Here is a 25,261-nt window from a genome sequence, read left to right on the forward strand (position 1 = left end):
ATAAGGGGTTAATAAGTGACGGGGGGGGGGTGTAGTGGTGTTTGGTGCTACTTTACTGAGCTACCTGTGTCCTCTGGTGGTCGATCCAAACAAAGGGGACCACCAGAGGACCAGGTAGCAGGTATATCAGACGCTGTTATCAAAACAGAGTCTAATATACCTGTTAGGGGTTAAAAAAATCACATCTCCAGCCTGCCAGCGAACGATCGCCGCTGGCAGGCTGGAGATCCACTCGCTTACCTTCCGATCCTGTGAGCGCGCGCACCTGTGTGCGCGCGTTCACAGGAAATCTCGGCTCACGCGAGATGACGCCAATCGGCGTTAGCGTAGCCTGGGGGAGCCGCCGCGATGACGCCTTTCGGCGTTACAGTTGCGGCAAGTGGTTAAGAAGAGATGCTTTTAAAAAAAAAAATCTGCTGTTTAGTGTCAGTGAAACATGGATGCAACACGGACAGTAAAAACGGACACTAAAAACGGACACATGGACCCAACACGGATCCTTCATGTACAGCTTCACAGATACATCACTGACCACTTGCTCACGGATTTGAGCACGGACACGGACGTGTGAATGAGGCTTTATCTCCTTAGGCTACTTTAACACTAGCGGCCCGGACCTCCGGCAGGCTGTTCCGTCGGGTGAACAGCCTGTCGGATCCGTCCTGCCGCTAGTGAACGTGTGCCCCCGGACTGCCGCTCTGATCCCATTGACTATAATGGGGGTGGGGGCAGAGTTCCGGCGTAGGCACGGCGAGAGGCTGCCGGAATAAATGTTGGACATGTCGCAGTTTTATTCCAGCAGCCTCTCGCCGTGCGCTGCCGTGCCTCCGCCAGAACTCCGCCCCCTCCCCCATTATAGTCAATGGGGACAGAGCGGCAGTCCGGGACCAGCCTGCCGGAGGTCCATGCCGCTAGTGTGAAAGTAGCCTTATTTTTCCTAAATTTTCATTTTCTCTTATTGTGGATGACATTTTGGGGCTTTGGAACCAATTACTAAAGTTACAATAGTTTCAACATACAATGGTCGTCCTGGAACCAATTAATATTGTAACTTGAAGAACTATATATTCTGGGGGGTTTTTTCTTGAAGTTTTTTAGTGCATCTTCTCTACCTTCCTGTTTTAGTAATTTAAATGCTTTCTTTTGTGTTGTATTGCCCCCTTTACTTCTGCATTTGCAACAGTTTTTTATTTATTTAGTATATTTTTCATTCCACTTTAACAGTTTGTACTGTTTTGTCATCAAGTCTTAATTAAAATCTATCTTAACTCCAGGTTGTAATGCATCAAAACCGGAAAAAACGCCAAGGGAGTGAATACGTTCACAAGGCTCTGTGCATATAAGTTAGCCTGTTACAGTTAATTATGTTTTACTCTGGAGCGCTGTGGAGAAAATATAGTGTGAAAGCCACCCCGCCCCATGACTCTTCTCACCATTCACGGCTCATTTGTAAACAATATTTTCTCTGAAGCAGCAGAGCACTTTCATACTACACATGGTTCAGGCTGCATGAAGCTAGTTCTGACAAGTTCCCTTAAAGGATAGAATAGAAATGTTTTATTGTTACCAATGTTTCCTCATTTTTTGCTCTTTTGAACACAACAGCTGCTGGATCAGCATCTGGACGTTTCCTCTTGGAAATGAACATTCACTGAACATGGAAACAGATAGGGCAGATTGAAAAACATCTACGCCTCGCCCCCTCAGAGAAGCATCATGAATTCCTTTCTGAGTAAACGGTCATATGATCACAGTCAGACGGAAGGAATATCATAGTGGATCTGCGCTCTTCAAAAGCCAGCAGGAATCACAAGACCAGGTACAGTGTACACAGATCTTTACGCTGCCGCTGTTCACAGCAGAGGAAAAAATGCTATCACTGTATTAGAAGCTTTTCGTGTAGGGACGGATCAGTTTTCTATGACACATTCTGGCACAATAGAAAACGGATCCGTCCTACATTGACTTTCAATGGTGTTCAAGACGGATCCGTCTTGGCTATGTTAAAGATAATACAAACGGATGCGTTCTGACCGGATACAGGCGGTTGTATTATCTGAACGGATCCGTCTGTGCAGACGCATGACGGATCCGCACCAAATGCGAGTGTGAAAGTGGCTTTAGAAGCCAAAAGCAGGAATGAATTTAAAAAAAGGAGAAGTCTTCTCTGTCCTTTATACGTTCTCTCTTTTTATGATGCTCTCCTGATTTTGCCTTCCAAAACTGCATCAGGAAACTTGACTGTGTGGAAGTACCCTAAAGGAATTGCACCAAAGCATAAAGGGATATTCTAGTTAGGGAAAGTTATCCCCTATCCACAGGAATATCCCTTTAAGGTTCCTTTACAGTGGCTAACACAGCATTTGTTCCCAATAACTGCCTGCTCATCAGAGGAGGTGGGAGCTGCTACACATCATGGTGGTGCTGCCTTAACCCTTTCATGACCTAAAAAAGGCCCGAATGTCCAGGCAACGTTTTGTGATTTTGTGCACGTGGTGGTTAAGTGATACAAACTTTTTTATTTCTTTAACTGGCAAAATAATTTTTGCATTTTATATTTTTTTACTTGACACTCCTTTTTTCCTTTTTTTAGGTTTAATTTGGAGGAAAACCTCAAATTCTTACTAGATTTTACACGGCCTGGATTCCTGTTGAGAGCAGGAGCTTCATGCCGCCTCTGCACTACAGTATTACACTATACGAGTGTGCAACGGCGGCATAAAGCGCACGGCGTCATAGCAACCAATGACGCCGTGCGCTCCTGCTCTCAACAGGAATCCAGGCCGTGTTACCACAGACCGCTCTCGGCCGCGGAACAAGGCCGTGTGCATGAGGCCTTAATCACCGGGTTATAATGAATATATAGTGCTGAGAGCAGCCCAAACAATTCAATGTACTAAACACACCAAAAATTAGCACCAAACACATGTATATATAAACATGAAAGAGTCTTTATTTAACTTACATTAATTTAACATGTATAAAAATATACTTTGTAAAAACAGCAGCAAGGGACCTTCAGTGAGGAAAAAACAACCCTAGAGGAGGCTGAGGGGTCAACACACAAGGGTATATAGATTGCAGAGAGAAGCCACACACAAGGGTATATAGATTGCAGAGAGAAGCCACACACAAGGGTATATAGATTGCAGAGAGAAGCCACACACAAGGGTATATAGATTGCAGAGAGAAGCCACACACAAGGGTATATAGATTGCAGAGAGAAGCCACACACAAGGGTATATAGATTGCAGAGAGAAGCCACACACAAGGGTATATAGATTGCAGAGAGAAGCCACACACAAGCAGGCCAGTAAGACAATAGAAGCCATCAGACATAAAAATCCTAAGTAAGGCATAAACAGACCTATGTGTGGAAAGGATAAGCAAATAACTACCCAAGAATGCGTGTGGAACCCTCAGCCGCCTCCTCCCGACGTCGTTTCGCCAGTAACACCTGGCTTCTTCCGGGGATGTAATTTTTTTAAATGATAGCTTTTTATTTCTTAAATATTAAAACTGACACAGAATTAATTATTGCAATGGGTTCCCTATTTTGTGATGATCGTTTTGATATATAACATGTATAGGTTTGAGTGAACGGGGCAACTATGGTGGCGGTTTCTGTTAGCGACTGCATTTAACCCCTTAAGGACTCGGCCCTATTTCACCTTAAGGACTTGGCCATTTTTTGCAAATCTGACCACTGTCACTTTAAGTGCTGATAACTTTAAAACGCTTTGACTTACCCAGGCCGTTCTGAGATTGTTTTTTCGTCACATATTGTACTTCATGACACTGCTAAAATTGGGTCAAAAAAGTTAATTTTTTTGCATAAAAAAATACAATTTTTATCAAAAATTTTGAAAAATTAGCAAATTTCAAACTTTCAGTTTCTCTACTTCTGTAATACATAGTAATACCCCCAAAAATTGTGATGATTTTACATTCCCCATATGTCTACTTCATGTTTGTAGCATTTTGGGAATGATATTTTATTTTTTGGGGATGTTACAAGGCTTAGAAGTTTAGAAGCAAATTTTGAAATTTTCTGAAATCTTCAAAATCCCACTTTTTATGGACCAGTTCAGGTTTGAAGTCATATTGTGAGGCTTAGATAATAGAAACCTCCCAAAAATGACCCCATTCTAGAAACTACACCCCTCAAGGTATTCAAAACTGTTTTTTCAAACTTTATTAACCCTTTAGGTCTTCCACAAGAGTTAATGGCAGATGGAGAAACATTTTTGAAATTTATATTTTTTGGAAAATTTTCCAATATAATCAATTTTTTCCAGTAGTAAAACAAGGGTTAACTGCCTAACAAAACTCAAAATGGGTTGCCCCGATTCTGTAGTTTGCAGAAACACCCCATATGTGGTCGTAAACTACTGTTTGGCCGAACGGGAGCACATAGAAGGAGGGGAACACCATATGGGTTTTGGAAGGCAGATTTTGCAGGACTGGTTTTGTTTATACCATGTCCCATTTGAAGCCCCCTGTTGCACCCCTAGAATAGAAATTTCAAAAAAGGGACTCCATCTAAGAAAGTACACCCCTCAAGGTATTCAAAACTGGGTTTACAAACTTTGTTAACCCTTTAGGTGTTCCACAAGAGTTGATGGCAGATGGAGAAACAATTTTGAAATTTCTATTTTTTGGAAAATTTTCCAATATAATCAATTTTTTCCAGGAGTAAAACAAGGGTTAACTGCCAAACAAAACTCAAAATGGGTTGCCCTGATTCTGTAGTTTGCAGAAACACCCCATATGTGGTCGTAAACTACTGTTTGGCCGAACGGGAGCACATAGAAGGAGGGGAACACCATATGGGTTTTGGAAGGCAGATTTTGCAGGACTGGTTTTGTTTATACCATGTCCCATTTGAAGCCCCCTGTTGCACCCCTAGAATAGAAATTTCAAAAAAGTGACTCCATCTAAGAAAGTACACCCCTCAAGGTATTCAAAACTGGGTTTACAAACTTTGTTAACCCTTTAGGTGTTCCACAAGAGTTGATGGCAGATGGAGAAACAATTTAGAAATTTCTATTTTTTGGAAAATTTTCCAATATAATCAATTTTTTCCAGGAGTAAAACAAGGGTTAACTGCCAACCAAAACTCAAAATGGGTTGCCCCGATTCTGTAGTTTGCAGAAACACCCCATATGTGGTCGTAAACTACTGTTTGGCCGAACGGGAGCACATAGAAGGAGGGGAACACCATATGGGTTTTGGAAGGCAGATTTTGCAGGACTGGTTTTGTTTATACCATGTCCCATTTGAAGCCCCCTGTTGCACCCCTAGAATAGAAATTTCAAAAAAGTGACTCCATCTAAGAAAGTACACCCCTCAAGGTATTCAAAACTGGGTTTACAAACTTTGTTAACCCTTTAGGTGTTCCACAAGAGTTGATGGCAGATGGAGAAACAATTTTGAAATTTCTATTTTTTGGAAAATTTTCCAATATAATCAATTTTTTCCAGGAGTAAAACAAGGGTTAACTGCCAAACAAAACTCAAAATGGGTTGCCCCGATTCTGTAGTTTGCAGAAACACCCCATATGTGGTCGTAAACTACTGTTTGGCCGAACGGGAGCACATAGAAGGAGGGGAACACCATATGGGTTTTGGAAGGCAGATTTTGCAGGACTGGTTTTGTTTATACCATGTCCCATTTGAAGCCCCCTGTTGCACCCCTAGAATAGAAATTTCAAAAAAGTGACTCCATCTAAGAAAGTACACCCCTCAAGGTATTCAAAACTGGGTTTACAAACTTTGTTAACCCTTTAGGTGTTCCACAAGAGTTGATGGCAGATGGAGAAACAATTTAGAAATTTCTATTTTTTGGAAAATTTTCCAAAATAATCAATTTTTTCCAGGAGTAAAACAAGGGTTAACTGCCAAACAAAACTCAAAATGGGTTGCCCCGATTCTGTAGTTTGCAGAAACACCCCATATGTGGTCGTAAACTATTTGGCTAAACGGCAGGACATAGAAGAAGGGGAACGTCATATGGTTTTTGGAAGGCAGATTTTGCTGGACTGGTTTATTTACACCATGTACCCTTTCAAGCCCCCTGATGCACCCCTAGAGTAGAAACTCCACAAAAGTGACCCCATCTAGGAAACTACGGGATAAGGTGGTTGTTGTTTTGGGACTATTTTAGGGGTAAATATGATTTTTGGTTGCTCTATATTACTCTTTTTTGAGGCAATGTAACAAAAAAAAATTCTAAAATTGTTTCTACATTCGCTATTTAGTTTTGTGGAACACCTAAAGGGTTAACATAGTTTGTAAAGTAACTTTTGAATACCTTGAGGGGTGTAGTTTCTTAGATGGGGTCACTTTTTTGGAGTTTCTAGTCTAGGCTACATCAGGGGGGGCTTCTAATGGGACATGGTGTCAAAAAAAAAACTGTCCATCAAAATCTGCCTTCTAGAAACCATATGGAGTTCCCTTCGTTCTATGCCCTGCCGTGCGGCTATATAGCCATTTACGACCACATATGGGGTGTTTCTGCAAACTACAGAATCAGGGCCATAAATATTGAGTTTTGTTTGGCGGTTAACCCTTGCTTTATTACCGGCAAAAAGGATTCAAATGGAAATTTTGCCCAAAAATGAGTGTTTTGGCACCGTTTTTATTTTATATTTTTAACACCGTTCATCCGAGGCGTTTGGGCAAAAGTTATTTTTATAGCGACGACTTTTACGCACGCGACGATGCCCAATATGTATGGTTCTCAGACTTTGGAGACACTAAGCAGGCATCCTAAAAACTGCGGCCCTCCAGATGTTGTAAAACTACAATTCCCACCATGCCCTGCTGATGGCTGTAGGTTGTCTGGGCATGCTGGGAGTTATAGTTTTACAACATCTGGAGGGCCGCAGTTTGAGGATGCCTGCACTAAAACTAATATTTTTTTGGGAAAAAAAAAATGTTTCCGTGTCTCCAAAGTCTGAGAGCCATAGTTTTTTATGTTCTCTAGTGGACTGTTGGGGATTATAAAAATTTAGTACTCCATGGAAGTGTGATACTCCCTGAAGCAATCGATAACGCAGAGGCCCGGATGATCGGGGCAAGTGTCGCACTGAGTGGTGGTGTCCTTCCGTATCCCCCTCCTGCGACACACTCTGCACTTTTTTTGGGTTCGTCCCTTCTTTCCAGTATGGGGGACCACACCTGGAAAGTGTTGGCCAGGGACGATCCGGGCGCCTCCAATTCCCGAGGTACTCCGGCCTGCTCTTTCCCGGTCTGAAAAGATCAGGTCCTTGAGGACTGCCTCATAGAATTGGAGGAATGTCCCTGTGCTGCCAGCGCTTCAGGATAGTACAAAAGAGTTGTACATGGCAACCTGCACCAAGTAGACCGCAACTTTTTTGTACCATGCCCGGGTTTTGCGCATGGCGTTATATGGCTTGAGGACTTGATCCGAGAGATCAACTCCTCCCATATACCGATTGTAGGCGACGATACAATCGGGCTTGAGGACCGTTGCCGCGGTACCTCGCACAGGGACTGGGGTGATGCCGTTACCGTGGATTGTGGACAGCATAAGGACATCCCTCTTGTCCTTATACCTGACCAGCAACAGGTTTCCACTGGTAAGTGCACGGGTCTCACCCCTGGGGATAGGTACCTGGAGGGGGTAGGCAGGGAGGCCGCGTTGATTTTTCCGCACGGTCCCACAAGCGAACGTGGATCTGGCGGCAAGGGACCTGAACAAGGGAATGCTGGTATAAAAGTTGTCCACGTACAAGTGGTAACCCTTATCCAGCAGTGGGTACATAAGGTCCCACACGAGTTTCCCGGTAACACCCAGAGTGGGGGGACATTCTGGGGGTTGAATCCGGGAATCTCGCCCCTCGTACACACGAAATTTGTAAGTGTACCCTGAGGTACTCTCACAAATTTTGTATAGCTTCACGCCATACCTCGCCCGCTTTGTGGGAATATATTGGCGGAAACTGAGTCTCCCCTTGAACGCAACGAGAGACTCATCAACCGCGACCTCCCTTCCAGGTACGTAGGCCTGCTGAAATGTGGCCCCAAAGTGATCGATGACCGGCCGTATCTTGTACAGCCGGTCATAGGCAGGATCACTTCGGGGGGGGACATGCTGCATTATCGGAATAATGCAGACATTTCCGGATGGCCTCAAACCGGGGACGTGTCATGACCATACTGTACAGTGGGGTCTGGTATAGGACGTCCCCACTCCAGTATTGCCTGACACTGGGTTTTTGGACTAGACCCATATGCAGCACGAGGCCCCAAAATGTCCTCATCTCGGCTGCACTGACCGGCGTCCAGCCACCGGGTCTAGCCAAAAATGAGCCTGGGTTTTGAGCGACGAACTGTTGGGCGTACAGATTCGTCTGCTCCACCATCAGATTCACCAGTGGGTTACTGAAAAAAAAACTAAAATAGTCTATTTCAGTAAACCCCACTGTGGGAATCTGGATTCCAGGATTGCCAGCAAAATCCGGAATCTCAGGCTCAAAGTCCACTGGGGGACACCAGCTAAGTTCATCGGCAGGGGGCTCCGGTGGACTTATTTGGTGGGCCGGGAAACCAGTACGAACACCAGGGCGGCTCGTACTAGGGTGGGCCACAGGATCCCTAGCATGTGGGGCCCCTGGCTCCGCCTGGCGGCGTCTCCGCCGCCTTGGTGGCTCATCGTCATCAGATGATGATGAGGAGGATGCGGATGATAAAAGGAACGTGGGGTCATCCTCATCCTCACTGGGGCTCTCAGAGTCGGAGGCAATCTGGGCGTATGCCTCCTCGGCCGAGAACATCCGGCGGGCCATGGGTGTGTGTGCGTGTATGTGTGCGTGTGTGGAAACCTTTATTATATGTGCGTGTGTGTGGGGGCAACGGGTGTTCGCGTACTAAAAAAGGCAAAAAAAGAAAGGGAAAGTGTTAGGAAAAAAAAAGTTCAAACTTGCTGATCAGCGGTACAACGCTGATCAGCGGTCGGTGGGGTGGTGGGGCGGGCGATGCGCTAACACTGGACGGACGCTAAAAAGTGCCGGCCAGTCAGCGCACGCAGAAAAAAAAAGTGGTGGTAAGGGGGCTGGTGGTCAGGGGAGGGGGGGGGGGGCTGGTGGTGGGGGGCTGGTGGTGGGGGAGGGGGGTGGGGGGGGGGGCTGGTGGTGGGGGGGTCTGGTGGGGGGGGGGGCAAGTGGCAGGGGGGGATCTGGGGTCTGATGGATGGATCAAAGAAAGTTTGGAAATAAAAGTTTTTTTTTTTTTTCTAACTAACTTTTCCCTTCTTTCCCTGCCTAACGGTGCCTCTCCCTCACTGACCCTAACCTACCTGGGTGGCGATGGGTGCAGGAGGGTGATGGATGCCGATTGTGGGGACACAGGAGCTCGTTCTGGACGGTGCTGAACGGTCAGGGTGCTGGACAGGAAGAGGAGGGGAGAGAGGAGCGCAGGAAGTTTGAATCTCGCGCCTCTCTCCCCTGCTCCAATCAGCACCCAGGACAGCGGCGTTCAGCACCAGGGCCAGCACCGCCTCTCCAAATCCTCGGACTGCGATAGGTGGTGTAAAATTACGCCACCGATCGCAGTCTTTTTCCGGTTCATCGGGTCACAGGACACCCGAATGGACCGGAAACGCAGAAAACCGCAGGTCTGAATTGACCTGCGGTTTTCTGCGATCGTCGATGCGGGGGGGTCAAATGACCCCCCCCTGCATTGTTACGGGATGCCGGCTGAATGATTTCAGCCGAAATCCCGTTTATGATTAACCCCTGGGGCGCCGGAATGCCGATTTCAAGTTAGGACGTACTGGTACGCCCTGTGTCCTTAAGGACTCGGGAAATAGGGCGTACCGATACGCCCTGCGTCCTTAAGGGGTTAAAAAAAAATTTACATTGTTTATTTGTATTTTTTTATATTTTTTTTCTACCTATACTTTATTTAATTTATTAAAAGACCTCCGGAGGACACTGACTTTATGTTTTTCTTCAGTGTTTCCACTGTAACTGGGGCATCCACAGGAGCCCCAGTTAAGCCTCATTCACACGTCCGTGTCCGTGCTCAAATCTGTAAGCAGGTGGTCAGTAATGCATCCATGAATCTGTCCGTGAAGGATCCGCGTTGGGTCTGTGTGTCCGTTTTTTGCTATCGTGTTGCATCCGTGTTTTACTGACACTGAACAGCTGAAAAATAATTTTCAAAGCATCTCTTCTTAATCATCCGTGAAACACGGATGGCATCCGTGTTGCATCTGTGGTTTTCATGGACCCATAGACTATAATGGACGTGATGGATCCGTGAACACGGACAAAATAGAGCATGCATCCGTGCTGAAAACACACATTAAAATGAATGGGGACGTGTGCAGTCTGCAGAGAACACGTACAGCACACATCCGTGAAACACTGACGTGTGAATGAGGCTTTATAGGGGAAAACAGACCCCTGTGGGGGCATTACACACAGGCAGGGCTGATCAGGGTTTTTCTTAGACCCTGCAACTCTGCTCCTGCCCGAGACCCCCAGCTGATCAGCGCTGGGATTAAAGCGCTGCCTGAACGTTTATATACATGCTATCCAGTGGGTAGTTGGGAAGGGGTTAAGGTACATTTACACCAACAGATTATCGGACACATTTTCTGACCAATCATTGTCTATGGGTCTGATTGGACAGATATTGGACAGATAATCTGTTGGTGTAAATGCACCTTTACAGATGCAACAAAAATGCATATAAAAAAATGCACTTTTTTGTAACAGCATATCTGCATTCAGTGTTTTTGCTTTTTCTGTCAGGATTGCATGTGTACAAAACCAAAGGATAACTATCAACATCTAGCATCTGAATGCAAAGATCATCAGTGAAAAACGCTTGTGTGCATACTCCCATTGAAATGAATGAGTCAGGATATAGGGGGTCATTTATCAACCAATATATGCCACTTTTTGGTGTATATTAAGCAAAGAATTGGTAGCGAAGGTGTTCTGCGACGAAATCGGCAACTTTTCTCCCTTTGACGCCACTCACGCCAATGACGAGAAAAGGCAGCATGACGTGGCCGTGTAAAAGGTGGCGTGGCCGAGTAAAAGGACAAGCCGGGAGTCCCATCTCATTTATAATTTTCTACAGCAGTTTTTGGCCTAGAAAATGGCTTAAATCTACGCCAGCATGGGAGCTGGCATAGGGTTAAGTTTGTTGTACGTCACCGGAACATGTGTCTAAGGCCTCATGCACACGACCGTTCAGTTTTTTGCGGTCCGCAAAACGCGGAAACCGCCCGTGTGCCTTCTGCAATTTCGGAACGGAACAGACTGCCCATTGTAGAAATGCCTAGGACATGTTATATTTTTTTTGCGGCGCTACGTAACGGAGCAACGGATGCGGACAGCACACGGAGTGCTGTCCGCATCTTTTGTGGCCCCAGTGAAGTGAATGGGTCCGCACCCGAGCCGCAAAAACTGCGGCTCGGTTGCGGACCAGAACAACGGCCGTGTGCATGAGGCCTAAATAATGTAGTGGCCTGCACCTCTACATAACTTAGGCGCATCCACCGCCAGCGCTGGGGTATTGAGACCGGTGTATAATTCGCCAGTCTTAATAAATGACTCCATAAGTCCTGATTCTGTCTATTCACAAACTCACTAGTGTGAAATTAGCCTTAGGGTACCTACACACATTGCGGATTACACGCAGTTTTACATGCGGAAAAACAGCAGTGTAATACAGTACCAGCAAAGTGTATTCAATTAGACAAATCTCATGTACACTTGGATACAAATCAGGGTGTAACATAATATCCATATGGCACCCGTAACAGCCACATGGGTAATATGCATAGCAACAATTATGCACAATTATGTACGGAGCGAGCGTTCCCTATAGTATTAGAATGTATTGGCTCCGATGAGCCGAAGTTATTACTTCGCTCAGTCTCGTGAGACTTCGCCTAATAACTTCAGAAATTGATTTATACTGTAAAAAAACATTTCCTGAACTCGGGTTCGGTTCCAAGTGGTGTGTAAACTGATGCTACTAAGTCCCAATACACCACTGTTTTTGGACCATCCAATCTCCAAGAACCAAATGTGACTTCCCCCCTATAGTCATGTAACATATTGTAAGGAATTTAGGCATGTTATTGAGGTTTGATGAAGTATTTTCTGCATTTCTGTATATACTTTACTTTTTTAGAATTAATTGTGGCAAAAAATACACATTCTAAGAGGCTTTTTTCAACTCTATCCACTTTGGCCAACCTATTTTTGTAAGAAGGGGCCCTCGACTACAAGGTATTCACAAAGTACCTTGCTGCTAGGACCCCCAGATGATTGGGGGAATCCAGCAGAGAGTACCAAGTTCTTGTGCGGTGCCACTCCAGGAGAAATGGAGTTTGGGCTGTATGAGTAAGGCATGGACATGCATGCAGGGTCCTCTAGAGTGAGAGAAGTTCTTTGTAGCTGCTCTTCACTATGTCACCCTTCCAAAAATGAAAAACATGGAGCCCAGTAATTTAGTTGCACAGTCCAGGCTCTTGTTTCCCTGGCTATACTCATCATTGAAATAAGAAGCTTGTATTGTCAGTTAGTAGGATGCTTATGCACAGGGTTAAAACATCTGAGTATTGTTGCCACTTCCTGCTTCCAGTAATATGAAGGACAGCTCTGCAGCGCATGTATACTACTAGTGTGTGCTTTTTCCTGGCAGAATCATGACCACCAATGCAAATATGCAAAGTATAATCATTCTGCAACATGCTGGTCCACAAAATGTTCAGTCAATGGAACCTCAAGAAGAACGAAGAAACTATGTGCCAGCTGATATGCCCAAACCCCTCGTAAAATTTTTCAAAGGAGAACCTGAGGTTCTTGGGGTAAGTGGCTTTTTTTTACTTGTTATTCACTGACATTGGGGGGATCTTAATTTAACACTAAGGCCTCATTCAGACTGGTGTATTGCACCTGTGTTAAACAGCCAATATGGGGGGTGGGGGTAATTGGGATAGAAACATTGAGAAACTCTGCTCTTGAGGAAGGGGTGTCGCCATTTTCAAAGATCCTCCTTCCCAATGGCCAATGTTCTGACTTTTCCTGACTAGGTGGTAAAACTTGCCAGTCCTAAACGCAGCCACATGACTTCACGTCTCCTCATGGAGGAGGGACTCATCTATAGAATTTTTCTAAGTTAGGCCAGGTTCGCATCACTGTTTTGCTTTCCATTCGTCGACTCTAATCTATCAGAAGAACAGAAAAATAAAAAAAACACAAAAACTGATCCTTTTTTTTTATTTATTTTTTTGCATCCATTGTGCACATTTAGCATCCGTTTGCATCCACTTTTGTCAGTTTAGTCAGTGATCTGTTATTTCCAGATTAGCAGATCTCTAACAAAACTGACAATAACGGATGCAAAATGAGCACAATGGATACTCAAAATAAAGGATCCGTTGTTTTTTTTGTTCTTCTGACAGAAGAATGAAAAACAAAAAACAGTGATGTGAACCCGGCCTTAAGCTGGTCATAGACATTAGATATATTGTGTATCAGCAGAATATGCCAACTAATGTCCATGGGGGCCTCCATTGGGAGAGATAAGGAGTAGGTTGCTTGATTTTAACATGACCGATCCTTTTGTTCTCTGGAGATAAGCTGTTTTGTAAATATCATACATTATCAATTAGCCTCTCAGGAAATGATGGTAATATTGTCACTTTCTGAGTGTCTAATTCCAAGTTGACAACCAATATGGTTCCATTTACTGTTGATAGTTTTGCAAAAATGGCACATACAGCATCATTTTTGTTGCTTTCATTGTTGTACTGCATATCATAAATAAGATCGAATAGGTTATTTGTGTTCATCCTACAAGAAATAGAAAATACAGTAGTGGCAATTTTTTATTTTTTTGTAGGAGGGTGGAGGAAATGACTAAACATTGTTCTCTTTTTTTCCAGGTGACCCAGTTGTTTACAGGAATAAATTCCATTTTCTTTGGCATCATCTTAACCTTGATGTATCACGAGAAACCAAGCTATTACATAAGCGCTGCGGTTATCACTGGTGTCTGTTTTTGGTCTGGAGTTGCGGTAAGAACACACGAGTACTATAAGCTGAACATTAAATGGTTGCTATATTTCACTTTAAATAATGAACAAGCTGGGACCAGATGAACGTCATTGTACATAAAGTCAAGAGTTAATTGTGTGCTTGCAGCATTTGTCATATGACAGATCCAGCAGTGTTATGAACGAAAGCCACAATGCAAGTGTGAACATAGCCTTACAGCCACTAACACTTATAACTGCATTCAGCGACAGATGTACAGTCATTACCACTCATAGGTCATGGACAGACATACAGTCACTAACACTCACGGGTCAGTGACAAGTTTATACTCACTACAAACACATACAAAGCAGCAGGGAGATTCCAGTAATGTATCCCCAAACATCACCAACTTAATGCATTTGAGTCCTAAGTAGTGCATGACTCCTTCATCAAGCAGCAATTAAATACAAACCTTAGATACAATCTCCAGACCAGACCCCAAGATAAATCCAGAATACAGACTTCAGACCAGACACCAGAGCCGGTCTGAAATCAAATGCGGTCAGCGGGAGCAGGCAGTTCCGAGAACAGCCCGATGAAGGCCCCCGGCGACTGTTCTTGGAACTGCCTGCTCCCAGTGACTGCATTCGATTTCAGACCGGCTCGCGCACAGACACAGGTAAGGGCTTACCTGTGCATCGCCGGACTTGTGAGAAAAGATGACAGCCCGCATGTGTTCGCGGGCGAACAATGCCAACTGGCCATCACTGAATACAAACCCCAGACCAGACACAAAAATACAGACCCTTGACAATCCCTAAAATAAATACAGATCCGAGCAGATCCTAAACTAGACCTCAAAATGAATATGCACCTACTGTAGATTTGATCCTAAAATAAATCCAATCCATACAACAGATCTTTATGGACACCTTCCCTGACACTGCAAAATTTTGCAAATTTGATAAAAAAAATATTTTTTTAATGCTTTTACTTATCTCAGCAATTCTGAGAATGTTTTCTTAGGACACATTGTACTTCATGTTAGTAGAATTTGAGTTGCAGAAAATTTTAGAAAAATTTGCTATTTTCTAAATTAGAATTTCTTTGCTTTTAAGACAAATAGTGATACCTCATAAATAGTTCTCAATTAACATTCACCATACGTCTACTTTATGTTGACATTTTAGTTTTTTTGGACATTAGAAGGCTTAGAATTCTAGAAGCAGGGTGCTGAATCTTTTTAAAGAGACCAATCCTGTATGCAGACTTACTGAAAGTACTCCATGGTATGGAGATTTATTGGCAGTAAGTCTCTATACAGTTTATAGAGCCGGTCGTTGCCGAAGCGACGATACCAAATATGTATTTTTTATTATTATTTTTTTAATTGTACGTGGGTACACAGGGCAAAAGCTGAAACTTTTTTCATTTTTAAAAGACACTTTTTTACATCTTAATTTTGTCGCACTATGGACCTTCACATGTCCAGAGCTTGATCCCTGTTTCAATGCAGTACAATGTGTGCTGTATTGTATTGCATTGAACTGTCAATTTTACACAACAGTTCACCTATGAGACCCAACCTGGGGGCTGAACCTCATAGATCTACGTAGCTGGTGGGCCCCAAGGCCTTTGGTTGCCATAGCAGCCATCGGCACCCCGAAATCACATCGTGGGGAGCCGATGGAAAGACACAGGGAGCTCCCTCTCCTCTGTAGATCTCATAGATGTGGCGGTCTGCATTGGTCGGGGCATCTGGGGGGGTTAATCTGTTGGCTTCAGATTTTTCAACAATACCAGTGGATACAGCATTGACTTGGTTGTCAGTAATAGCCAGACGGCCAGTTATGGCTGTTTAAACATTTACAATATGAGGACCTTCTCAAGATGGCTCCTCTGCCAGTTCTCTGAGGCCAAAACTGCTTTCCCTCACTTCACATACACACTTGCTGTAGCCAGCAGCTCCCTGCCAGCCAATCAGATTGGATTACTGAGAGACACACCTCCTCACTCTGAAGCCTAATGCAGACATGCAGTGTGAAGGATCGCCCCTCCATCTTCCTGTCTTCTTAGCCAGAGACAGACAAGACCTAGTAATGGTCTTTTAAGGGAGCAGTGGAAAGCGACAGGGGACATTAATGAAAGCTGTTATTATAAGGTAATTACAGATCTTTTGACAATCATTGACAGACTAACTCAGGCATACATGCCTAGCTCTAATAAACTAGAAAATAAAATAAAAAATGACAGTTACACTTTAACCTTTTATTCCCATAAGGTATGTTCCTCTCACAATTAGATTTTAGGATGCTTTTAAAAATATCCCATTACTTTATGGTCACTATTTCCCAGGTGTCCCCCAACCTGCGCATCTGTTGTTCTGTCAGGTCTATTGGTTGATAGTAAGTCCAGTATGGCTGTCCCTCTAGTCAAGTCCTGAAACAGTTGGGAAAGGTAATTGTCTTTGGTTATTTCCTTTATGAGATGTACAGGTTTCAGTTTCCCAGTCTATATCTGGGTAGTTGAAGTCCCCCTTAATAACGACCTTATTATGATCTGCCGCCTCATCTATCTCGTTTAGTAGCAGATTATCTGTGGACTCTGGTATATTAAGTGGTTTATAATAAACTCCTATTAGTATTTTATTATTGTTTTTGCCTCCATTTATTTCTACCCACAGTGACTCTATATGCTCATGTCCCTCACTTATATCTTCTCGGACTGTGGGCTTTAGACAGTATTTTACATAAAGGCAGACCCCTCCCCCTCTTCGGTTTTTGAGATCCTTTCTAAACAGACTGTAACCCTGTACATTAACTGCCCAGTCATAGCTATCATCCAGCCATGTCTCAGTTATTCCCACTATGTCATATTCCTCCTCACACATCACTAATTCCAGTTCCCCAGTTTTATTAGTCAGGCTTCTGGCATTAGTATACATACAATTAAGAGGTTTATGTATATTTTTTACCCTACACCTTTCCTTCTGAACTGTTCTAGTCCCTCCTTCCATTCCTCCCCCAGTCACATTACCTTGCCCCCGATCTGCACTATCTTCCCATCCTATAAGGTAATTACCCTCCCACCCAGTCCCTAGTTTAAACACTCCACTAACCTTCTAGCCATCTTCTCCCCCAACACAACTGACCCTTCTCCATTGAGGTGCAGCCCATCCCTACGATAGAGCCTGTAGCCAACAGAGAAGTTGGCCTAGTTCTCCAGGAACCCAAACCCCTCCTTCCTACACGTGTTAACCTCCCTAATTTCTCGCTGCCTTTCTTGTGTGGCTCATGGTGCAGGTAGTATTTCTGAAAACACTAGCTTTGAGGTCCTTCCCCTAAGCTTGTGACCTAAATCCCTAAAATAATTTTTAAGGATTCTCCACCTAACTCTAACTTTGTAATTGGTTCCGATATGGACCATGACTGCTGGATCTTCTCCAGCCCCTCTCAGTAATCTGTCAACCCGATCCGTGATGTGTCGAACTTGAGCGCCAGGAAGACAACACAACGTTCGATGATCCCGGTCTTTGTGACAGATTGTCCTATCTATAACCCTAATAATTGAGTCTCCCACTACCAGCACCTGTCTGGTCTGCCTTGCTCTCCTGGTCCCCTGCTTACTGGAGCTGACATTCCCCTGACTGGCAGAGGAAGCACCTAATATATCACCTAATATAGCACCTAATATATTTATTATGTTGTTCTAAAAGGATTGTCTATAATATTTTTGACAGATTCTCTTTCAGCAAAGTGTTGAAATTATATGTTATTTTTTAGTATATAATTTCAGGATCTCTATCAATTGCTGCTTCCTGCAAGCCATCTTTGGGCAAGGTAAGTAAAGCTTTATGTTTCTGAAATATAACAAAGTTACTGCAACCTACTTCAAAGTGTTCTCTCAATGCACATAAACAGTCAAAGGAAATTTTATTAAATAGATAAAAATACAATAAAACTCCAAAAAACTAACTTTATTAATGCCAACAAAATCATAGGTTGCTGCTGGACCCTAGCATTTTATTATACATACAGTCCACCAACACAAAATACAATATTGATGGTGCCCATACAAAATGCAGTAGGTATTATAAATTCTGATATAGTATGGCTGATGTTGCAGAACCACTGTGTTAGCAACAAATTTACATTAGGGCAAATACTAAGGGCATTTTCCTGTCAGTCCCCTGGTATTCACCCTCTTCACCATATTCAACCCCTATACCTCCTGAAATAGTCTCTGTGTAGTTAACAGCTGACCCGCAGCTGTCAAAAACAGTGTTACAGGGCACTGAGCAGCCAGGCAAAGTCATAGTCAGGAGAGGCTGAGGTCAGGACTGGCTAAGTGCGTGCAATATCGTAAAAAGTCTGAGGTTAGGGCAGGCAGCGAAGCGTCAATACAGAGGTCTGGCACAATTCATGTCAGGCAGCCGATGGTCTGAGTAGGTAATCAGACAGATAACATAGGTCAGTACACGGGCAAACCACTTAAACAGCACACCTTTGGAGGAACTTAGCAATCTAAGGAACCTATTGCTCAGGCACCTTTCCAAAGGTGAAGGTGCCTTAAGTACCCCAGGACTACCAGCCATTGGTTGGTGAAGATTATGGTCTGCACCCTGGCACTTTAAAAGTTGGAGGGAGCATACAAGCCCTACGGGCACAGGAGGAGAAGCCAAGATGGCAAGCAAACCACATCCTGCAAGGAGGAACAGAGCAGACCCATCAGCCAGACCCACCTGGAGTAGGGGAGTCGAAGGCAGGGCCGGGTGGCCGGGCAGGATGAGTGGAGCAGTGATGGCTCACAGCTGTCGCTGTAACAAATGTTAGTTGGATGGCATAAAATAAAAGTCCACAGAGCCACATCCACATCAGGTAAAAAAAAATGGAAGCCCAGCATTGAAGTTTATACCAAATAAAGGATTTTGTTCATTAGTGTTTCATAAAACATTTACTGATATGCTGGAATCAGCATAATTTACTCACTTCATCCAAAAGTTCAACACTGCTGTCTCAGCATTTCTTGTGCTGTTTAGCGCATGCATGTACTATTCGTATTACCGAAGGCTTGCCGGGATGTTCTTAATAACTGTGCAAGAGATTTGTTACAACTTATGTTAATGTTCCTGCTCATGTACTGGGTGTGCTTGGACTCTTTGTTCCACAGTACTTTAGTTGACTATCTACTGTTGCACTACATGTAAATGAACCAGCTTGTGTTTGATGCAATTTCCGATTGTAGTGCATTAGATATTTAATAGTCAAACTCAGTAGGCTTCTACAGAATTAATATCAATGCCGGCACAGTATAGTAAAATAGATCCAAATGATTAACATTGAATCGGAAGATAGGGCAATAAGGCTAGACGAGTTTTGGGTCTCCTGTCACCTTTTTCAGTAACCTGTAACTATCATAGATATTAGAATGAGTATTCCAGAATCTACCTAGATATATATAGGTAAGGGCTATCAGCTAAAAAAAAGTTCTGGATGTTCACTTTAAGGAAATAAAAAGCAAGAATACAATAAAACTCACTAAGATACATTACTGTACACTCAGAAGGCATCTATCAGCAGTTTTGTACCTATGACACTGGCTGACCTGTTACATGTGCACTTGGCAGCTGAAGGCATCTGTGTTGGTCCCATGTTCATATGTGCCTGCATTGCTGAGAAAAATAATGTTTTAATATATGCTAATGAGCCTCTAGGAGCAACGGGGACATTGCTGTTACACCTAGAGACTGCTTTCTCTGCAACTGCTGAGTCCTCACCACTTTGATTGACAGAGCAAGGCAGAATAAATTGGAAGTTCTCTTCTGTACTGCGAGCCTTTTCCCTGTATGGTGCCTGCGTTGGATACTGAAGCGGCCGGTGCAGCACGAGACTTTAAGAGAAGTCAGGGCCAGGCATGATCAATAGGGTTGAGCAAACCGAACTTTACGATTTTTTGACCCCGGACCTGAACCCGAACATTTCAGTAAATATTCGGGTTTGAGTTCAGTGTTCAGCGATTTAATGGTGCTTTTTGAAAGGCTGCAGGGCAGCCAATCAACAAGCGTTTAACTCGTGTGTAGGGTTGAGCCCTTAGAAGCCATCACAGCCATGACTACTAATGGCATGCCTGTGATTGGCCAGTGCAGCATGTGACCCAGCCTCTATATAAGCTGGAGTCATGTAGCGCCGCACATCACTCAGCTCTTACTAGTGTAGGGATAGGATGCTGCTGCTGTGAGGGAGAGAATAGGAAAGAATCAGATATCAGAACTTGTTGTTAACTCTGCGATCTACAGCGATTATTTTTTTTTGTGGGTGCAATGCAACATTTTTGTACCCTGCCCTATGCCCAGTGACACAGAAAAATAAGTTTTATCCATCTGTTAGTTAGGTGAGCGTCGGCGGCCATTTTGTGCAACAGCAGTGCACCAGCACTGCATATGCATATGTGCCAGGGACAATAATTTAATCCTGTTCTTTTAGTTCAGTGGGCAACATATACCCATTTTTTTAAGTGCACCTGCACTGCATATGTGCCAGGGTAAGGGGAAATAATATAGGTAATCGGTCTGTGAGTTCAGGGACCCAGGGGGTGACATGTTCACATTTTTCACATCAATTCAGTAAATCCATCTGTTAGATTCTGGGGGGACAAGTTAAAAAATTTTTTGCTAAAAAGTACATTTGCGCCCTGCACTGCAAAACTGATAGTGAAATATAATCAGTGAATACAACTGGGACATTTTGGGGCCATAAAGTACCTTTGCGGCTTGCACTGCAAATCTGATAGTGAAATAAAATCAGTAAATCCATCTGTTTCACTGTGGGTGAAAAAAATCATCTTTTTTTTCCCCTTAAAGTACCTTTGTGGCCTGCGCTGTATTTCTGACAGTCCAATAAAACCGTTAAATACTGCTGTTATATTGTTGTTTGAAAAAAAAACGCCCTTTTTGTGCTAAGATAGTACATTTGCAGCCTGCGCTGCATTTCTGACAGTCCAATAAAAAAAATTCTCTTTATGACACCGGCACAGCCTTACTGTCAGTGAACTTAATTGTTGACTATTGGCGGTTACATTGTTGGCTGACATAAACCATCTGTTAGTTTAGTGGGTGAACGCAAATAATGAGGAGAGAGTCAAATAAGGGATGTGGCCCTGGTCGTGGTGCTGCTGGTGTTGGTGGAGCTCCTGTTGCAGGAAGAGGACGTGGTCGATCTGTGCCAGCTACACGCACAAATGAAACACCTTCCTCAGGTGCGAGTAGGCGACAGAACCTTCAGCGTCATTTGGTAGGCCCGAATCCCGCTCTACGAATGGTGAGGCCAGAACAAGTACAGGCGATAGTAGATTGGGTTGCTGACAGTGCCTCCAGTTCCTGCACATTGTCTCCCACCCAGTCCCCTGCTGAAAGATCAGAGTTGGCACCTGCAGCCCATGGCCATCAGTCTTTCACCTCACCCCCTTGCAAATCAGCCAAGCAGTCTGAGCCCCAAGTCATGCAGCAGTCTCTTCTGCTTTTTGATGACTTTGCTAGCAGGGTTTCCGAGGGCCATCCACCTAGCCCTGCCCCAGAAGTGGATGAGATTGAGTGCACTGATGCCCAACCACTTATGTTTCAAGATGAGTACATGGGAGGACCACTGCAGCACGTCTCGGATGATGACGAAACACAGGTGCCAACTGCTGGGGCTTTCTGCAGTTTGCAGACCGACAAGGAGGGCAGGGATGAAGACTGGGTGGAAGATGATGTGGAGGACAATGAGGTCCTTGACCCCACATGGAATCAAGGTCATGCGAGTGACCTGTGTAGTTCAGAGGAAGAGGCAGTGGTCGCACAGAGCCACGAGCACAGCAAAAGAGGGAGCAGGGTGCAAAAGCGGAGCGGCCGTCCCCTAGACAGTACGCCTGCTACTGCCCACCGCACCAAGGGACTGAGCACACCAAAGCCAGCTCCAAGGAGTTCCCTGGTGTGGCAGTTCTTCAGATAATGTGCTGACGACAAGACACGAGTGGTTTGCACACTGTGCAATCAGAGCCTGAAGCGAGGCATAAATGTCCTAAACCTGAGCACAACCTGCATGACCAGGCATCTAAGTGCAAAGCACGAGCTGCAGTGGAGTAGACACCTCAAAAACCAAGAAAGGTCTCTGGCTCCTCCTGCTTACCCTTCTGCTGCAGTCTCGGCCTCTTCATCCCCCTCTGGAATGACAGTGGCATCTGCCACCCCGCAAACAGAGGATGTGCCATGGAAGCGTTCAGCTGTCTATCTCCCAAACACTGGAGCGAAAGAGGAAGTACCCCCCTACCCACCCGTAATCCCTGGCTTTAAATGCCAGCATTTCCAAATTCCTGGCCTTTGAAATGCTGTCATTTCTTCTGGTGGACACGGACAGTTTTAAGAATTTGATGGCGGTGGCTGTCCCACAGTACGTTGTGCCCAGCTGCCACTACTTTTCCAGGCGAGCCATCCCTTCCCTGCACAACCAAGTGGGGGACAAAATGAGGTGTGCACTGCGCAACGCCATCTGTGACAAGGTCCACCTAACTACGGACACGTGGACCATTAAGCCCGTTCAGGGACGTTATATCTCCCTAACAGCACACTGGGTAAATGCAGTGGCGGCTGGGCCTGAGGCGGATAGCAGTTTGGCACATGTCCTTCCACCACCGAGGATTGCAGGGCGTTTCTCTTTGGCTCCTGTTGCTTCCTCCTCCTACTCCGCTTCCTCCTCTACCACCTCCTCATCCAGTTAGCGTAACACCTTCACCACCAACTTCAGCACAGCCAGGGGTAAACGACAGCAGGCAGCTTTAAAACTTATCTGTTTGGGGGACAAACCCCACACCGCGCAGGAGCTGTGGACGGGCCTTGAACAACAGACCGATGAGTGGTTGGTGCCAGTGAGCCTCAAGCCCGGCCTGCTGGTGTGCAATAATGGGCGAAATCTCGTAGCAGCTCTGGGCCTAGCCGGTTTGACGCACATCCCTTGCCTGGCGCATGTGCTGTATTTTCTGGTGCAGAGATTCCTGAAAAATTACCCCAATATGTCAGAGCTGCTGCAGAAAGTGTGGGCCGTCTGTGCGAGCTTTCGGCGTTCACATCCTGCTGCTGCTCGCCTGTCAGAGCTGCAGCGTAGCGATAGTGGAGTTTCAGCTGCAGCACGCACGGGTGAGTCGCTCTGTGGAACAGCACCACTTCTGCTGCCGCCACCTCCACACTCTGTCATTGTGCCCATCTGTAGTCTCCTCATGCTACTTATACCTCACCACTATGTCATAGGGCCACTCTGTGGACTTCTCATGCTGTTCCCACCCTCCCCACTTCATGACTGGGCACTATTTTGCCTATCGGCCTGGCTGACATCATCATTTATTTGACCCTTCTTCTTATCTGTCAGAAGGAAGGAAAAATGAGACGCACAACGGATGCTGTCTATGTAACAGCTGTAAGGCCTGCATGACATGGTCCCTATTTTGAATGTACTGTTATGTACTTAAAAAAATAAGTAAATGGAAAAGTGGAAATAAGCACGATTACACCATTGTATTGTATTTTGCAAATAATACTTTAATAATACTTTAATAAAACAATTATAAAAAAAATGATTGGCTCATGATTTGGTAGCCAAAAGCAGGAGTGGGTACAAAACACAGAAGACATGCAAATATTCCATTCACGTGTCATCTCTGTTTTGGATCCACTCCAGTTTTTTTTTTGGGCATTAGCAATACTGATGGATTACTGATCACATGCTGACCGAGTGAAGACGCGTGATCCACAGACAGGATCCGTTTTTTGGGGGTATTGTTGTGACGGATCAGGGGAAGGGCAAAATAATCAGTGACGTCAACTCAAACTTACTGCTGACACCCTCTCCACTCTGTAGGGGGGGGGGGGCTAAACTTGTATAAGCGTTTAATATAACAGGTTCTGTAGAAATCTATGTGGATTCACGCTATAGTAGGATCTTGGGCCTCTGCAAGGTTTTTTATACCTGGCGTTAACATTGACCTTTAAGGCTGACTTCACACTTGAGTTATTTGGTCAGTTTTGGCCCCGTAACTGCCCAAATAAGTGAAGTGTGCAGTGATTCTAAGAGTGACGTCTGTCATCTACATGTCATACTGACTCACAGTATTGTCTCACTACCACAGCAGACTCCCTTTGTGTGTTACTGCAAGGCACAGTGTTCTACACCACTATAAAGGCTCTCTGCAGCCAGGAAATAGCCATTTTTTTACGCGATTTGCCACAAATAAATTCGGATCAAACTAAATTGTGGGGGAAAATTCGGCGAACCGGACAAATCGAATTTTTTAAAAATTCGCTCATCTCTATTTATTATATATGAGAGTATGTGAGTCAGAATTGGATCAAGTGAGAGCTGATTCACATAGAATACTATATCTAAACAGATTGTTGTATATCAGAGTTGACTTGCATTTCGATAATAAAAAGCTGACTACAAACTTTTATATCAAAGAACAATACATTTGCTGCACTCAATGCAAATAAAGGCGATTTTTAACTTTTTTACCTTATGTAATGTTTAGTTATAAAATGCCCATAATCTGAGTGGCGTGATATGCCTATTTAAGTTACAATAATGCAAAAAAAAATTAAAGGCTGAGAGGAGTCATGTGAAATGCAAAAGGAAGCCTGTCCTGGTGATAGGTTCCCTTTTTTTAAGTGTCTCTAACCTGCAGCTCTCCAGCTGTTTTATAACCCCCAGCATGAAATGACAGTTTTGAGGGTTGGGCACAACTTTGAGAATGGGTGTATATCTTACAGTCTGCCCTACCGAAACTAGAAGAATCTCTACTCTGCCATCGATGTATTTGAGAAAAGTTTCAGATGAGTGTCAGAGGCAATCTCTTGTACAAGAGTCGTGTCTAAACTCAATGCACCAGCACCTTGTGCTATCACAGGGTCATGTGACAATAGGGTTAGTTATTATTTTTATATCATATTAGTAATCTTTATTAACAGATCGCATGGTATGTAGATACCTGCTGATACATCCCGTGGCTGCTTCAAACCCATGCAACTTTAGCATCACATGCTTATGATGTATGGAGTTGAGACACAACCCTTGTACAAGCAATGGAAGATAGTGAACTTTCTTTACTTATTCCCCTAACAACAGTTGCATGTAAAATTCCAGTGAGGGAGATGCAATGGATATGCTTTTAGGTAATTTATTAAATATACCTTGAGAAATTATGATA

At 44.3% G+C, this 25,261-nt stretch overlaps 1 protein-coding gene across 1 annotated transcript in view; it reads left to right on the top strand.

Annotated features, from left to right (window-relative positions):
• The first annotated feature begins 1,697 nt into the window (after positions 1–1,697).
• Positions 1,698–25,261, top strand: part of LOC120998282 (membrane-spanning 4-domains subfamily A member 4A-like) — a 32,683-nt gene continuing 9,119 nt past the window's right edge. Inside the window, exons 1-4 of the mRNA XM_040428911.1 lie at positions 1,698–1,819; positions 12,693–12,858; positions 13,939–14,070; positions 17,815–17,871. Of these exons, the coding sequence (XP_040284845.1) occupies positions 12,697–12,858; positions 13,939–14,070; positions 17,815–17,871 (351 nt within the window). The 5' untranslated portion in view covers positions 1,698–1,819; positions 12,693–12,696. The remainder of the gene's footprint in view (positions 1,820–12,692; positions 12,859–13,938; positions 14,071–17,814; positions 17,872–25,261) is intronic.

Source organism: Bufo bufo, chromosome 1, assembly GCF_905171765.1.
Source record: "Bufo bufo chromosome 1, aBufBuf1.1, whole genome shotgun sequence".
NCBI lineage: Eukaryota > Metazoa > Chordata > Amphibia > Anura > Bufonidae > Bufo > Bufo bufo.